Source organism: Tachypleus tridentatus, chromosome 1, assembly GCF_004210375.1.
Source record: "Tachypleus tridentatus isolate NWPU-2018 chromosome 1, ASM421037v1, whole genome shotgun sequence".
In the NCBI taxonomy this organism is placed as follows: Eukaryota; Metazoa; Arthropoda; class Merostomata; order Xiphosura; family Limulidae; genus Tachypleus; species Tachypleus tridentatus.
Genome location: NC_134825.1, coordinates 147,693,076 through 147,711,862, shown reverse-complemented (window position 1 = coordinate 147,711,862; position 18,787 = coordinate 147,693,076). Strand labels below are relative to the sequence as shown.

At 30.0% G+C, this 18,787-nt stretch overlaps 1 protein-coding gene across 1 annotated transcript in view; it reads left to right on the top strand.

Annotated features, from left to right (window-relative positions):
- LOC143226495 (kynurenine aminotransferase-like) overlaps nucleotides 1–18,787 on the top strand; it is a 99,405-nt gene that overhangs the window by 63,439 nt on the left and 17,179 nt on the right. The window contains 4 exon segments of the mRNA XM_076457524.1: nucleotides 3,109–3,258; nucleotides 4,468–4,554; nucleotides 8,005–8,127; nucleotides 13,632–13,752. Of these exon segments, the coding sequence (XP_076313639.1) occupies nucleotides 3,109–3,258; nucleotides 4,468–4,554; nucleotides 8,005–8,127; nucleotides 13,632–13,752 (481 nt within the window).

The following is an 18,787-nucleotide window of genomic DNA, read 5'->3' as shown; positions in this document are numbered from 1 at the left end:
TTAACAGCTTCCTCCTCTTGTCCAACACAGTGTTGTGTCAGTGACACATGGATGGTTTAACAGCACAAGCAGTGACTGGACATTATCCAAAACCAGTAATGTGTTAACTAGTTTATGGTCTGTATGTTAGACAAATGGATAAACTATATCAAATGATGCAATGATGCAAATTGTATTATAAAAACAGTAGCTGTGGGCTTTAGTAAGTGATTGGTGGGCATATGGTATGAAGGCTGGATAAAGATTATTATATATGATTTTTAAAAGATTATGATTAGATAAGTTAATTCAGAACTGGTGTTTAATCTCTTATTACATTCTCAGTTCTGGAAACCAATTTATATTTTTTTATAAAAGGAGTAATGATTCTCCAGCAATGTTAATGAAAAGCAGTATCTTGATAATTTGCTAACAAAGAAAAGCACATACAGTTATTTGTAAATATTCAGTAAGTGAATTTATGTCTGTGCTAGTGTCTAAACCCATATTCTTCTTGGTTCAATTAAACTTAGCATTACATTGTGCTGCAACAACAAAAAAGTAATAAAAGTATTAACCAGGTATGGTTTAAGCCAGGAATATTGGACTTTTACAGTGTTTTGAAATTAATTTCAGAGGTTAAGAAACTCACTTTGTTCAAAGACATTCTTAAACCTTCTAAAGATATGCATCAACTATACACAATTGGCTTTTATCTTTGTGATTAAAGTAGTCTGCTATTTGATGGAGCAATAATATGTAGCTATCTGATTTCAGTATCTGTAAATACTTTAAAATTGTATTATTAAGGATCTTTTGAATTAATAACAGTAATTATATGTAATTACTTATATTCTGGTGCTCAGAAGTAATGATAAGAAAGGGTATTTTTCACCAAATAATGTTTGGGATTGTTACTGTAAGAAAGCATGTGATGTATATGTGCACACTTAGGATATTTTAATGAACACTTGATTTATACACAGTAAAACAGAATATGATTTTTGAAACCACCTGAAATAACCAGACCAGTTATTAGTAAGATGTGTGTTTGTGGGTCCTAATGAATTTCTTCTGTCTAGATCACTTTCAGTAAATGCACACATGCAGACAGACAGACAGAGGGAGGAAGGGAAACAGAGTACATCAGACAACAGTACTATATAACTTAAGTCTTAGTGCATGTGGTAAGTGCACACAATACCAGAACACTTTAAAAGGCCTTGTGTTAAAGACATACAATAAATAATATGATCTAAATCGCTCTTTCTGATATCTTTCACACAAAAAGAGTAAATATGTATTTGCATAACATGTCGGGTAGACACAGTTTTTCAAATGCATGCAACAAATATTGGTCATAGCATATGTTATTAAAATATGATATTTTCAGTGTTTGTATTTCTTGTGGTTTGTAATTTTGATTTGTCCAACAACTGCAATATTACAGAACAACCAGACAAATGATTTTAAACACATCATTCAAAACTGTGTGGATTTCTGAGAGTAATTTATAGTAGAACTTTCAGGTACATTTTTTATAAGGCCTGACATGGCTGATGGTTATGGTGCTCGGGTCACAATTTGTGGGTCGCAGGTTCATATCTATGTGACTGAACATGTTTGCCTTTCAGCCATGAGACTGTTATAGTCTCATGTCAGTTCTACTATTTATTTTTAAGAGTTGGTGGTGGATGGTGTTGGATAGCACAGATAGCCCTCAAATAGCTTTGTGCAAAATTCACAACATATAAACATTTTGTTGTTGGACATTTGGTGAGCTTTCACCTAAGACCAGAGGTGTTTTGTCTGACTGAATTCTAATATTGTAAACTGTTTACTTTAGTATCTTATGTGTTTTCAAGTGAAGAAAAATCCAAATGTGAAGTAATGATACTTTTAGATGTTACAAACAGTTTTCTCTCTTATGCTGTGTGTTATGTGAGGGACAACAACGTAGAAAAAAATATTCTTAAGTAATTTTTTTTTTTAAATGTCACATTTGTTACAAAAAATACTGTAAACAGTGATCTGATTACAGTTGTGTGGTATTGGTGTGAATAGAAACCAGAATTTAGAGACTACAGTATAATAATCATGATTTGCTGATTTAAAATGTTTTATGAACTTTTCTTTTCATTGTGATATGATATTTGGTGAATTTATTATGTAAAATATTAAACATAAGTTATTTTTTGGTTTTACAGTTAAGATGCTGTTCCTTTTCTGTTGAAAGATTCTTATTTCATTGCATTAATATTGTGAATTATGTTTTGGGGAACTTAACATTTTTAAGTTTTCACAAGGTTTAAAATATTACAGTTTTATCTAAGTGCAAAATATAATAACATTGGCAAATTAAGGGAATTATTAGGCATTTATGTCAACACATTAATGTTATAGGTGCTAATTTTCTTTTAATTATATCATTATTGTGCACAAAATATTTAAAATCTCTCATCACATTTGTGGCAAATAAGAGCACATATTACACATTGAGTTGATGGATTTTTGTTTGTTAAAAAATGTACCTTATTCAGTTTTTTTGTGACATTAATGGTATCACCGTTGTGACTTAAGATGCATATATGGTCAGACCATAATTATGTACTCATATTATGTATAGGCTTAAAATGTATGTATGAATAACATAAACAACACTTTTGATCTAAATTTTAAATTAAAATAGTAATTTCTTGACTTTTATTTGTAACTTAAATTTCATTTGATTAAGAATACTGCAGACAGTTCTTAAATTGTATTTATCATTGGAAATATAAGCTGACAAAAATTGAAAATAAGCCAGTTTTAGTTTTGAATGATTTGCCTGAGTATGGTGATCAACTGTGGTTGTTACCGTTGGGTGTTATCTAAATGTATAAGAAAAGCTTTGGTTCTTATAGTTTTGTAACAGTACTATGTTTAATAATGCCCTTCCATTTATTATAAACTCCATTTTCTTATTAGATAAAAATTGTTTTTGTGAAATGATCTCAACATAGATTCATATACTTTCTAATTGCCAATATGTTGGTTTTCTAAACAGTAATTATTAATTGTTGGCAGTCTTATTTTATTCATTTTTTGCATTACTTATGGGAAATATTTTTTCTCTATAACGTTTGACAGGGCCACCTACGTTTAGTAAATGCTCTAAGTAAACTATACTCAAAACTGCTTGGACGTGAACTGGACCCATTGAAAGAAATCTTAATTACTGTAGGAGCTTATGAGGCATTGTATTGCACTATTATGGCCTTAGTTAACCCTGGAGATGAGGTATGTGAAACTTTTATCCAAAACATTGGGTATACAGGTGTTACAAATATACGTAGCAGCATGTGTGTGTATAGATATAATTCAAGTAATTAACTTATACATGAAAAACATAAGTTTTTTTTCAGAGTTCATGTTTGAAGAATAATCATTAGAAATATCATTTTGCTATAGAAATATAGGGTGTTTTAAAACCACTTTAATTATCATTATTAACATTACTGTTCCCATGGTTTTCTGTTTTGCTTATAGCTTCAAAAATTCCAAAAAAAATAATTTTTTTTGCCTGTTTGGAATGCAAAATTTTGAATCTTCTCTGTTTGTATGAAAGTTAATAATGAAATAATCTCAAAATATAATTTTTACATATCTATATAAATCTTATTTATGAACTTTGTATGACTTCTGTTTCTTTTGTTTGTTTGTTTTTCAATTCTAAATATCTTGGTTGAAACTTGTGTTCATCAACAGTTTAAAAATTGTTGTTGACCTTAATAAAGAGTTACATATATATATATATATATATATATATATATGACAAGATGGTTATTCTTATATATCATTGAAATAAAACTATGTTATGTTTGTTTCAGTTGAATATTGTGTCTTATATGTTTGCTAGTAATTTTGTTGTACTTCACAAATATATCCATTGTGTTTACAATTAGTTAATATAAGTTTCACATTCAAAAATACTCAAAATAAAGGTTGCTTCTTGAATTTGACAGTTCTGCAATACACATAAGAGCTTCAAGTTTTGTAGCTTAGCCATTTTTGATTTTTAGGTTTGAAGAATAAGGAGCCAGTCACAATATTATCAGTAAAAGTTGTCTTACTTTTGATTTTTGATTTTATGAATTATGAAAGATACAAATTCCTCTTATTTTTTAAATAAAAGTAATAATTCTTGGTTGAAATATATTTATATTGAACTTGATATTTTGTATGAAACAGTCACATGAATTTTAAAGAATGTATAGGGGATTCTTGTAAAGAGTGATGATTGTTTTTTAATATAGTAATTAATCAGTACTTAATGATCAGCACAAAATTCCTTAAATCAGTTTTTGTGTATTAAATGATTATTTGACAAAAGCTACATTTTTACATTAAAGCACCTAATATCTTTTTAAATATGTTGCTAACAATTATTTGTACTTTTTGGATTTTTGATGTTAACAAAATTTTTTTAAATTTTGGTTTAAATTTCAGGTGATTATCATTGAACCATTTTTTGACTGCTATGAACCAATGACTAAAATGGCAGGTGGTATTCCTGTTTTTGTACCACTTAGACTGGTAAGTTTCAAGATCTTTCCTAAAAAGGAACAATAATTATGAGTTACAAAACAAAGATATTTTACATATATAAAGATATTATCTGTTATAATATTTCAGTATAAAAGTTTGAGACTAAAATGTATTAATTACAACTTCTCTATCATTTTGTTCTTTTTATTCTGTGATTGGGTAATTCTGTAAAGATAAAAGGATAACTCAACTGTGACAAAAACAAACCTTTATACAAAAGTGGTTTTGTATGAACATTCATAAGTAACATTTCTTGAGTAGAATCTAGGAATTAAAGATAAAAAAAGAATTAACTTGTTCTTTTAACTTGTTCCTCTCCATTCAAAAATTGTGTTCTTAACTCTTATTTAAAAATTTAAATTTAAAGTTTTTATTGTATTTGTTTATTTTTCTCACTGTTTACTATCATATTTCACAAATAACAAAGGTATTGATGTTAACTGAGGTACAACTTTTAAAAGTGACTTCCCTGTAATTTTTCAGTGGATCTTTTGATACACATGTTCTGTTGTTAGAATGGAATTATATTTCTTTTTCTATATGTAATTAAAAAAAAAAGTAATTTATTGTAAGTGTGTATTGAGTTTATTTGTTGAAGAACAGAAACATAGTGTGCATGTATGAACTATCAATATAATTTTTTTCTTCCAGTATTTTAGTCTACATTGCAGTTTTGTTCAAGTTTTATTTTCATTGATATTTGCTTATAAGCTAAAAAAAACTTGTCATTATGACTTCAGGCTAGATGTATCATTGTTATTCCCAAGTTTTACTTGCCAGTGAAGGAGTAGCAGAAAAATGGGAGTAAAAAAGTGGTAATCAAACAACTACAAAATGAAATGTTTTCTAGTTTTGAACAGTTGTAACTATGAAAGATACTCATTCATATTATTGAACTTCATAATAGACAGTGAAATAAAACCCTGATAAGATTGTTCTGAGTTTCTCTTTCTTCATTTTTGACTTGTTTTATGAACTCTGTTTCTCAAACTTTCATTAAATCTACCAGATTTACCTCCATCAGCAGCTATCCACAATTATACATATGCTTTGGAGAAAATTTACCTAACAGTTATTGTATGAAGTGCCATTTAGTACTGACTGGTTGTATTTTTGTAGTAACTCCAGTTTTGGAATGTTATATTATTTCTTGCTAGATTAGTCACTCATTTAGCAAACTAACTTACATAGTTGTTTACAGATGTGTGTTTAACATCCATAGTTAATTTTGTAATCTGCTAAGGTTACCTGTAAGGCATTAATATCAGCATTTGTTCTTATTTGTGAAACATGCCACAACTTCTTACTTTTGTTATCAATGTTTGATAGAATATGAAAACTGCTTTTTGTCTTTAAACCATGGGTATCACAGTGAAGTGCAGTGCTTTGTAAGTCAGATGCTACTTGTTGTTTCTTTTGTTTTCATTAATTTGAGGTTTTTGAATCTGATTTTATCAAAACTTCAGCTTTAGGTGATTCCTTTCATGTTGTTTTATCTCTCATTCCTAATGCTTTGTAGTCTGTTTTTTAGTTGTTTTATGGAGATATATCTCATTATTAAATATGAAATTTACTTGTTACAAGTGAGGTAATCTTGATTTCACTGTGCTGTGGAGGTTTATTCAGTTTTGACTTTATTAATACTTGATCTGGAGCTCGCAGACATATCCCTTTCAACAAGATTGTTACCTTTAGATTTTACTTCAGATTTGTGATGACAAGTAACCCATTTGAAGTAAAAATGCATTCTCAAGACAGCTGGTATGAGAATTAGTACTTTGATTAAAATGAAGTACAGAACAATGCTTTAACCTTCTTAGGTCATCAAACTGTTAAAATATTTCAGATTCAAGGTGATTTTCATTTTAAGTATAAAAATACTTTCATCTTATTGTTTTCATATTTTATTTTATAATCTCTGAAATGTCCTGAATGAGTGTCAAAAGCTTAAGTGCAGTATTTATATTTTATTTTTATATTTTCTCTACCATATCACTAATTCTTGCTATTATGAATATATAATACAATGAAATGATTAGGATTAGGAGATAGAAAAGTACATGCCTTTTAACTTTTCTGTAGAACATCTTTAATTACATTTTGCTTATATTCATAATTTTGGGTCTTTTCCTTTTCACATATAGTTAATTTAAAATGTCCTTCTTTCTTGTCCTTTACTACTTTCAGTTCATTTTGACACAAGTCATCATTGCTCTCTTGAAGTATGTTATGATGTCTGTGGCATGTGTGTGATCCTTTGGCAATATTTTGTATGCTGCGTAATATCCCTAAGCTTTAAGAAGTGTCGCAAAGGTTTATGTTTATTTAAAAAATATTTAAGCCTTTCAGTGGTGTATTTTAAAATGTAATTAATACTTAATTAACTAAAATATAAAAGTAAGAGCTAAATACAATTTAACCGTTAATACAGCATATCTGAGTGAGAAATAACTATTAATGCTATAATTGGTCAAGCAATCAACAATACCACAATCAATTACAAAATAACTTGTTGGATTATAGTGTAAGATGAGCTTTCTCTATTGACTTTACACATGTGTATGTAACATTTACATGTGACCTATAACCTCAAACAAATATCTTGAAGGTGAGCATGGCACCTGCTAAGGGTTAAAAAATGTATTACTTGTTTCAATTGCTTTCGTTCAGAAATCTTTGGAATGTATGAGTAAAAAGGTTAGATAAGTATCTTAATTCAGAAGTACTACCATTGTATTATTGAAGATATAAAGTGGTAAAGTAGAGAATTTTCATAGTTTAGTCTGAAGTTTTAAGTAGTTTATGTATAGGTTTCTTTTGAAATAAAGGACTGAAACATTAAACACAGATCTTTGAATCAAAACATGCATTATAATGCTAATTTCTTTTCCATATACTGATAGTAAAGGAGGTTAATTAAGTTTTGAATGCAGTGGTGACTTGTGTAGAAAAGGTTTAAAAGATTTTTTTTTTTTTATTCATTTAAATTTCCTTTCCATGAAGCAGGATACTCATTCACCTTTAAGTGGCATATGGCATTAAATGTTCACATTAGATTGTTAGTTATATTACTTCTTTGATTCATTTGTTTGGGGTCTCTCTTTTTTTTCTGTATTTTAAAGCATTTTCTGATTCAAGCTTCACTCCTTTCACTGTCTTTGATTTCTGTGTCAACTCACTTGTAGGAAATAATTGGAAAATGAAATAACAGTATGTTAAAATATTAGTATTTTCTAATCATAAATACATGTTCTATTCAAATTTTATTATAAGTGGGAATTTTCTGCAAGAATAATCTAAAAATTATTGAAAGTGTTTCACTGTTAGTTTCATTCATTGCTAATTTCCTTAGTTTAGTAAAATAAAATTAAAAACTGTTACATGTACAAGCTCTCTTTTTATTTTAATATGTTCAACGTGTGTATTTGTGTTTTGCAGAAAAAGACTCATGGTCCTATATCAAGTGCAGATTGGGTACTAGATCCCAAAGAGTTTGCTTCAAAATTTACAAGCAAAACCAAAATGATAATTGTGAACACTCCACATAACCCACTTGGGAAGGTAAACTTTTAGTACTTAGTTTTTATTTTTTATTTCTATATGTAGTTTAGAAGTTATTAGTTTCAAAATCTGGTGTGAAAGCTAGAACCACTCACCTTGAAAAGATGTCTATTTGAGATGACTCTACAGCTAGAAAAACAAACAGCAAAAAACTTTAAGAATTTAGCTTGTCTTTGGTGTGTGTGTGTGTGTGTACACACGCTAGCTCTATTTGTATGAACAGTTACACATGTTTTTACAAACCTGTATGGCCAGATGGTTAGGTCACTCGACTCCCAGTCTGAGGGTTGCAGGTTCAAATCCCCATCCCATCAAACATTCTCACCAATTCAGATGTGGGCGCATTATAATGTGAGAGTCGTGTTCCACTATTTATTGGTATAAGAGTTGAGAGAGGATGGTGATGATTAGCTGTCTTCCCTCTAGTCTTTCACTTATAAATTAGAAACAGGGTAGCCCTTCTGTAGCTTTATGTGATATCCAAAACAAACCAACCAAATTCTTTACAAAACATAATGCAATTTCAAGAAAAACCTAATTTAAACCATCTAAAGCTTGAAAATTTTACTACATGTATTTAGTTAAAACTTTTAGTCTGATTTTGTTGGAAATTAAATAGCCATAACATCATAGTTGAAAAACAATTTTTATGTGGTGCTAAGTGTAAACACTACAAAGACTATATTGACCTGCTGTTACATTACTTTGAGGTAAAGAAGAGTTTTGTTCTGATATGAGTTGTAAATACAGTTGCTATAAAAATAAATATCTGAGAAGGGTACATGAAAACAGAAATTTGAAGCTTCTATTATCTTGTCATTGCTGGTTATGTTGGGTTTTTCTGACTTGTTTTTAAGGTATTCCTTTAACTCTCTCAACATGGGCTGGGTTGATTTGACCAACTACGTGACCTTTTTGTACTTTTTTAAAGTCTTTATGGAGTTAATACTACTAATTTTTAATATTGTGCATATATCTTTACAAAATTTGGCAGTCTTTTAGTTAACATTAGAAGTATTTCATATACAAAAATCATATCTTTTAGTGAAGTATTTTTAATAAACTAAAATAAAGATATGTCCATGAATATTTGTTTTAATTGTCCATGTGTAAAGTGATTTTTCATGTTAATATTATAAATACTTTTCTTCATCTCAAAAATCTCCTTTGTGTAATTGCTAAAACATGCCAAATACATTTCAAACTTTTTTTTCATTAAAACTATATATATATTTAACCAAATATCTGTATGGGGCTTGTAAATTTTACTGACCTTATAACTACCTAAACAAAAAAAATCAAAATTACCCTTTTTTTACTTTTGAAAATGACTTCAAATTGTAACTTGAAATTACATTTGTTTATCCTAAGTGGGGTTAAACTTGTAACAGTATACATCTATACATAATTAAATTTGATTGTTTGGTTGCTCTTTGAACTGTGTCTAACTAATATATCCATGCAATTACAAGTTGTAAATCACTTGGGGCATATGTAACTCACTTTACCAAATAACATTACTCACAAATTACTACAAGTTGCTTGTATGTATACCTCATGAAACGTTTTTATTATATTATTGTTTATTTTACCTAATCTAGTCTTAACTAACCTAAAGAGGTTCTTATTTTTGCATTTCAACTTCTATTGTAATAAATAAAGAATATACAAGAAAACCAAGAGATGAAGTGCTTACCTGAAACATCTTTTTTTGTTGCTGTCAATTGTGGATGACACAACACTAGTTTTTTATATATACTAATGGTAGTAATGTATTACATAAATTGTATTTAATTAAATAATGCACCAAAGAATATAGATTAATAGTATGAAAAAAAGTAGACAATTTTCCTAACTCTCAAAATTTTCCTAACTCTGAAACAAGAGCCATTACAAATTCATCCAAGCTACTCAGCATATTTCCTATGGGAACAAAGCTTGTATTAATAGTGAACTTGACAATTGTCCATTGATGAAACATCATACAGTGTCATTTGATAGATGAAATCTTGGCTTTCTATTGATTGTAGATAACATAGAATTAAATGTAAGAGAGAACTGTTAACAACTTCTGAAAGAATGGGTGTGGCAAGAGGGGTTTGATTTCCGATTTGATACCTCTGTAACCCAATAAAATTGAAGGCTGTAAAAGTTATGGTTTGTTTGAGCACTGACAATTTTATAGTAAGTGTAGGTGGTGGATAAAAATGGAGAACAGGACATGCCTAGAAAAACTGTTGCACTAGGTGAAAATTCAGGATTTTTTAAAAATATTGCCTTATAAGATTAATAACTTGAAATATATACTACTCGTGTATGGATTATTAGCTACGGTTTTATGCTATACAAATTAGTATGGTGTAAAAGAAAAAAATAGATTAATAAAATTCACTAAAACATTGAATCGTATGCAGAAAAGAATGCTCATAGCAATAGGGATAAATGTAATTTCTGGAAATAGAGTATAGTGCTAAACTTTAATAACCATTTATATTAGTATTGATGATTATGAAATTTATAGTTCCACTTAGCACCTGATTCCTTATTTTGATAAACCTAGCATGATGTAATTTTGAAGTGAAGATATTTGTTGTAAAAGTAATTTATGATTTAGAAGTATCTGTGTTTTTAAAAGCATATAATATGTATAAATTCAAAAAAAAATTGATTTATATGTAATAATACTAATTATCCAGTCACCTCAATTTGTATAACATTAGTGACATAGCTGTTTTATTATTGTTACTGGAAGCATAGTGTATCAAACATTTTAATGAGACAAATCAGTTGTTCAAGTAATAAGTGTTCATCATGCCACTAATTGAATATTGGTGCAGAACAGGATGTTCTGATTGGTGTCTTGTTGAACAAATCAGAAAGTAAACATGACTGAAAGGCAAATAAGAGTATTATTTACCAGGTAAATACACAAAGATAAATCTTATATTTGTATCCAAGCATCAGGGATATAAATTTTCAATTTTTGAGATATTCAACATGGTTAGACAACAGTACGAGGTCTGTTCAAAAAATATGCGGACTGACGTCATAAAACAAAATGTACTTTATTTAGAAGTTACAGGTCTGGGACCCCTTCAAAGTACTCTCCTCCCCAATGCACACACTTATCCCAACGGTGTTTCCACTTGTTGAAACAGTCCTGGTACACTTCTTTTGTAATGTCCTTCAGCTCCTTCGTCGCATTTGCCTTAATCTCTGGAATCGTCTTAAATCTTCTTCCTTTCAAGGGTCTTTTGAGTTTGGGGAACAAGAAAAAATCGCAAGGAGCAAGGTCAGGTGAGTAGAGGGGTGGGGAAGAACAGTGATGGAGTGTTTGGCCAAAAACTCATGAGTTCTGAGGGCTGGAGTGTTGTCGTGATGGAAAAACCAGTCGCCACTCCTCCACATTTCTGGCCTTTTGCGACGGATGGCGTCCCTCAGATGTTTCAGAACTTCAATGTAGTAAGTCTAGTTCACTGTGGAGCCTTCGGGGAGGTACTTGTGGTGAACAACACCCTTAGCATCGAAGAAAACTGTCAGCATCACCTTGACCTAGTATCAAACTTGGCGAGCTTTTTTGGGTCTGGGGGATGTTTCACCCATCCATTGGGACGATTGGACCTTCATTTCAATGTCATAACCATAAACCCATGATTCATCACCTGTTATGATCCTTGACAAGAAGTTTTCATCTTCTGAACGATCAAGCAGTTCATGACAAACCTGGACGCGATGGGCTTTTTGTTTGTCCGTCATCAGGTGTGGCACAAATTTCGCAGCAACGAGGTGCATCTTCAATTTTTCGGTCAAAATCTCGTAACAAGATCCAACTGATATCCCACATTCTTCAGCAAGCTCCCTGACAGTCAGGCGTTTATTTGCCCGCACCAGGGTGTTGATTTTGTCGACGTGTGGGTCGTCAGTTGACGTGAAAGGACGTCCAGGATGCTCATCATCTTCAATGGACTGTCGACCATCCTTAAAACGTTCATGCCACTTGAAACATGCTGTACGCTTCATAGCAACATCACCGTAAGCCGTGTTAAGCATAGCAAAAGTTTCAGTCGCAGATTTTCCAAGTTTAACACAAAATTTCTCAACAAGCCGTTGCTCCTTCAGGTCATTCATTCTGAAATCCGCCAAACGAAAAAATCGCACTTCACTTAAAACCGTGTAGCTAATACACAAATGAAGATATCTGCAATCGGGAAATGGCATCATAATCAGCTGATCTGTGCGAACCTAGCGACACCAAGCTGATACTCCTGGAACCAACTGGAGCCTCGCAATTCAAACAGTCTGCGTATTTTTTGAACAGACCTCGTATTACAAGTTTTTAAGAACAGGATTTAAATTACCAAGAAGTATCTCAATGACAGAAATTATAGGGCATGAATTAGCATGTAGTTTTATATAGATTTGCTTTAAAAATACACATATGATATATATAGAATGTATATCAGCTAAAAGAAACCATGGCTGGTGACATATGAAAAGCAGTAATTCTGACTTATGCATTATTATTAGCTTTGAAAACAAGGACTAACTTGAGGCATCTGTGTATAGTTTAACAATTTTATCTTGTATGATTATTAAGTTAGGAATGATTTTTTTTATTCAGTTAAAGTTTTAATGAGCCTACAATAGAATCCTTATGTTCTGACATTTTATGGTATAGTGGAACTACCAGTACTTTAAGACTTTTTAGTAAGTTGTGGCTATTGAACTAAAAGTATATGAAAACGTAAAAAATTTAATGGGCAAATTAGGGGTTGGGCAAGTAGTGTTCATTCTTGCCACATAGCAAATCAGACAAACCACATAAAGTGACTTATTTAAAGTGGAATGCTTTATTTTTTTAATTAATTAGAAAGAAGCTATGCTTGTACAGTATATGGATTGATATTTATTATCTAAACAGAAAATATTTTAAGCTGCTTTTTACAATACACAGTAGAGACACATTGCACTATAATATGAGACAGTTATTGAGACTTGGAAGCAATAGCTTAAAGTTTAAAAAATGTGTGTGTGGGTGTATATATATATATGTATGTATATATTTTGTGATTAACTGTAAGGAATTGACTCATTAATTTTGTAAGTGTTATTATCCTAGTAGTGAAAAAGTGTTTTTGACATAAGTCACATATTGTTAAAAACAACATTGATTATTGTGTTAATGAAATGCAGTTAAAGAGAATTTCTGAATAAAATATTAAAATGGGGAAATGTTGAAGTAATAAAATATATTGCTTTTACAATGATGAGCAAAAACACACTTTAATTAATAAAGTTTCACCATTAATAATTAAAGCGTTATTGATCTATATGAAAGATCTAATAAGTGTGTATTATTGCTCAACCTTGTCTTGATAATCCAAGTTTTAAAGTATTTAATCAGTGAAGGTATTCAGAAATTTTAGTTCTTGATTTTATATCATTAGCACTTGTTTGGAACAGTTAATCTGTGGCACAAAATTAGAACTTGGTTTCTGCTTTAGATATTTACTCGATCAGAGCTAGAGATGATAGCAGAACTCTGCAAGAAGCACAATGTAATCTGTGTTATGGATGAGGTTTATGAATGGTTGGTTTTCAAAGAGTCGGAACATATCCGCATGGGTAAATATCAATTCTCGAATTATTTATGAATGTTTTATTCATCATTATTGCTTGATAATGTATACTAAATTTCTGTATAACTGTCACTTTAAGATAGTGAATATAGAAGTTTTTACAATTTATATTAATATGAAATGGAAAAAGCAAATATCTTTAAATACCAAAATCATTAAATAATATGTGAAATTTTAGAATAAGTTTATAAAATGTTATTTCATACTCGAATTAGGACTCAACAGAATGCACATAAAATTTAGGTGATGACATAAGTAATTTTAAATGAACTATACATGTTGCAAACATCTCTCATGACATTATTATTTTCTCAAGGCAAAACTTTTATATATTGTAAGGTTATGGTCCTTAACTCGAAGGGACCTATTGATGTTAAAAACATGACCGTTATGATATCCAAAACTGTTTGTTACATTATGGTAAAACTTGTTAGAATTTTATTTTGGTATTTATTAACCCATATTATGAATTTTATAAACAATTGTTAAATGATAGCTTAGATTGTAAATTTTAATAAAGAATCTTAATAAAGATAATTGAGATATTTTTGTACTGTTTTTACAATCAGCTATGAGTAGTAAATAGTAAAATGCCTTTTTCTTTCACCAATTATTTTCTAACTGTTAATAGTATTTTTGTTTTTTCTCTTACATACAAGAATTATGGAACTATGTAATATGTTTATCAGTAAAACTCATGATTCTGTAGATATTCTCTAATCTGAAAATAAAAGGACTTGCTACATTTTTGACAATCCAGGAGGTGTTAATTATCTTATTTTAACCCTGTGTGTGTAGGTGGGTCAAACTGCATCTATCACAACCATTTTACAGTTACATTCAAAATTTAATGACACAACTTTATGATTGAAAGTCAGTAAGTTTAGCATTAAAATGTAACTTAAGTCAAGTTTTAATAATGTATAAATGTTAATTTTTAAATTTAAAAAGAAATATTTAAAAGAATTCTCTGTATCATGTGATACCTTTTTATTCCGAGTTCTTCATTTTGAATTTTTTTCTACCTATGATCTGAATTTTGTATATATTGCACATTACATTGCCAAGCCATAATTATGTTTATTGCCTCCAAAGGTTTTGCTTTACTGAGGTGTGAACAAGAAAGTCAAACCCATTCGGTGCACCCCTCTTATCACATCCTGTCTTTAAAAGCTTGTCAGTAATTCTCTGTAACATTTATAATAGAATTATGTATAGCAAATAGAAAGAGAAGTATCAACCTTAACCTGTTTAGAACTTAGTTAGAAAGAAAATGTAGGACATTATACTTTTGGTGCATGATAATATTTTGTGTTATAAGTTGCATATTTGAAATATAAAGTACTTATACTACGTAGTATGTAATTGCCTATTACATTGAGCAGTCAGTCGATAAAAGTAATTTACATTTAACTCTCTCATCACAGGCTTGGTCTACATGACCTCTATGAACTTGTTTTTTCAGATTTAATACTTCTAACTTTCAGTGTAATGTGTATCTTCACAAACTTTTACAGTATTTCATGCAATTTAACATACAAAATATCATATTTTTTTAGTGAATTATTTTTAATAAAATAAAGATTTGTCCATGAATATATCAAATATTTGTTTTGAATACTCTGTGTGCAAAGTAATTTTCATGTTAAAGTTAAAAATACTTTTCCTTATCTCAAAAATATCAAACTTCCTATGTGTAATCCCTAAGGCCTCCTAAATATATTTCAAACCTTTTTTTTTTTCCAGTAAGATTTAATAGTTTATCTGTTGCTTTCTCTACTGTAACTCAAAATGTGATTGGTCAGTTTAACCGACCTTGTAACCACCAAAAAAAAAAAAAAAATCAAAATAAAACTAAGTTACTTTTTTTTTTTTTCTGTAATTATCTTGTATTGTAATATGAAATCCCATTTGTTTATCCTAAGTAGTTCTAAATTTGTAACGGTATACATCTATTTATAATTAAATGTTATTGTTCCATTGCCCTTTGAGTCGTGACTAGCTACTGTCCACACTGTTATAAGTTATTTACAACTATGTGCAGCTCACATTATGTTGTCAAATTACATTACCTACAAACTACTACAGCTAGTACAAACAACTCTCATATGTGCCTTGTGAAACAAATATTATTATTATTATTTATTTTACTTAATCTAATCTTAACAAACCTGAAAATATCCTAATTTTTACATTTTATTTGTGTTTATAGTTATACATAAAGAATAAGCATGAAAACAATAAATAAAATACTTGTGCAATCTTCTTTTTTCTTGCTCTGCAAAAAAGTGGACAAATTCTCTGACCTCTCAAAAACTTACTGGCTTTCTAACTGTGATAACAGTCATTACAAATTCATCCAATCTAGTTGTTAACTTTCTCATGGGAACAATGTTCATACTGTGAGCAAAATTGACAGTTAACCATTTAGAACATAACATTATACAACATATCATTTCATAGATAAAAACCTTGAGTTTCTATTGGTTATAGGTAATATATAATTCAACATAAGAGTGAACTGTTAACAAATTATGAAAGAGAGGATGAGACAGGCTCTAATTTTAAATTCAATGGCTTTGTAGCCAAACAGAGTTCAAGACTATAATAAATGTGGTTTATCTGAGCAATGATGATTTTATAGAGAGTATTTTACGTTTAATTTTGTACTCGTTCGAGGGATAGTGCATAAAATAGATGGCATGCTGAGATGAAATGTGTCATGTCGCACTACGGGAAATTCAGGATTTTTTAAAATATTGCTTTATAGGATTATGAACTTAAAACTTTAATTAATATAAGTGTTAAGAACAAAAGTAATTGCCTAAATTCTAGAACCTACTAAGTGAATACCATAAATATTTTTCAGGTGAAGCATATATTTCATTTACTTTCTGTTACAATATCAACAATGTAGGGTAAAATAAAAGCTTAAATATATTTAATTAACCTGTCATCCTGGATATTCTGTGCTGCACATTACACAAAGTTTTAGTGTTTTACATTCAGAATTTTATTAAATTACTTTTTGTTTATGTTATGCTATTAAAATGGCATAAAATTTTAGCTAGTAATCCATATTTTAATAGTGTATATATAATAGTATATAATTTAGCTTGTACTCTGAGTGAAGTTGATGTTTGTCTGTTCAGAACATAACATTATACAATACATCATTTGATGGGTAAACCTTGAGTTTCTGTTTATTATAAGTAATGTATTATTAAACACATTAACAAAGTCTAAGAGGATGTGATAGGTAGGTGTGGCAGGAGGGGTGTGATTTTTTTTACTTCTAATTCTGTGACCAAACAAAATTGAAGGCTATACAGACTGGTTTGTGTGAGTAGTGCTATACAGATTTATTTTTGTTTGAGTAGTGACAATATTATAGGAAGCAATTTACAATTGAAAATTGTTCATTTTGAGGGGTGATAAAATAGGGAAGAGAGGATGTTTAGAAAGAATGTATTACTATGTAACTCTAGGAGAAATAGAAGATTTTTAAAATTTACATTTCTTTATAGAAGTAAGAACTTAAAACTTGTATACTATTAAGTGTGTTATTAGCTGAGTGCCATATTAATTGGTATAAAATAAACACAAAGTAGTTTAATAATATTTTGAGCATAAGACACAAAAACTTTTTCATACACGGTAAAGTATACCTGAGGCAATAGGGTTACTCCTGGACTCCATTGACTAGCCACTTTTTTTAACTAATGAGGTTGGGCCATCTTCCATCACTTTACTAACTTAAGCTGATACCCTACCTGACAGAGAATATATCCATGTAATCCTTAAAGGTTCTTGATCAGTTAACCTCATTTTACAAGGAAAGGTATCAGCAGTGGATTGTGATGGTGATTGCAACAATCAACTTCTCAGAGGTGATCATATAGAATGAGATCTAGAGAAATTTTTAACCAGCAAAGATAATTGATATCCCTATATTTTTTTAAACCATAGAAAAACAGCAGGTTTTTGCACACGTGTACTCAGATTATTATTGGCCTTTGTAAAAGAACCTAAACCATGCCATTTTATATATCATCTGTGTAAGAACAACAAAGTACTGCCTTTGGATCTTATTCTAGAGTCAGTGCTACAAAAGATAGTAAAAAGTGACTCATCAGAGTACATATCTTGCTTTCAGACACCCATTTTACCCCTGTTTGCTGTTAGTCCCTACTAAAGCTTTGTTTGTATTTGAAGCAAGTGGTTATTGGGTGGTGCCATATTACTTTTTTACAGTTTGCCATGTTACTGTTCAAGGAATGTTGAAAAATGAAAATGTGGTTGCTCTTTTCAAGCCTCTTTATATGTTGTACATCCTCATCATTTAACTACCAGTTTTCCTTACTTGCAGATACAGCTCCTTTTTGTTGCTACTAAAGATAAACTCTGATAGCAAATGTTTCTTAAAAAGGTTACCAAAAAGTCTGAAATATAAAAAAAATGTACTCACCTTTCATCTTGTTCCTTAGAAAATTGGGAAAATTTCTATTTGTACCAGTTGCTTTCTGAGTGATCATATGATTACAATGCCATTTTCTCAGATTAACTGATTTTTTTCAAAGAGTGTCAGTTAGATCTATTTTAAAATGGGATGATTTGACAGCTAAATTATAAAATGAGTCTGAATTTATATGAGTTAAAGTAAAAAAATAAGCAAACTGAACATGTACAAAATGAAAATAGTCATTAATTCAGTGGACAGAATCGTGTATGTACATGTCTTATAGAGACTAGGTGGTTGGCTGCTACTGAACTTCCAGGTTGATCAACATATTTCCTTTTCTTGAGTTATCTTCCCTTCACATGAGTCTACAACACCTTAATATGTAACTATCTTCTACCCGATCAGGCATATACACTGTTGTCATTGATATTCTTTCACAATGCACATGCAGCATTATAACAATACCTCCTGAAGGTGGAGCAGGTATCTCTGGGGAACAACAAAGGAATTGAAGGCCTTTAGAACAAAGCAGCTTGATGGTTTTCTGGACCATGTGTTT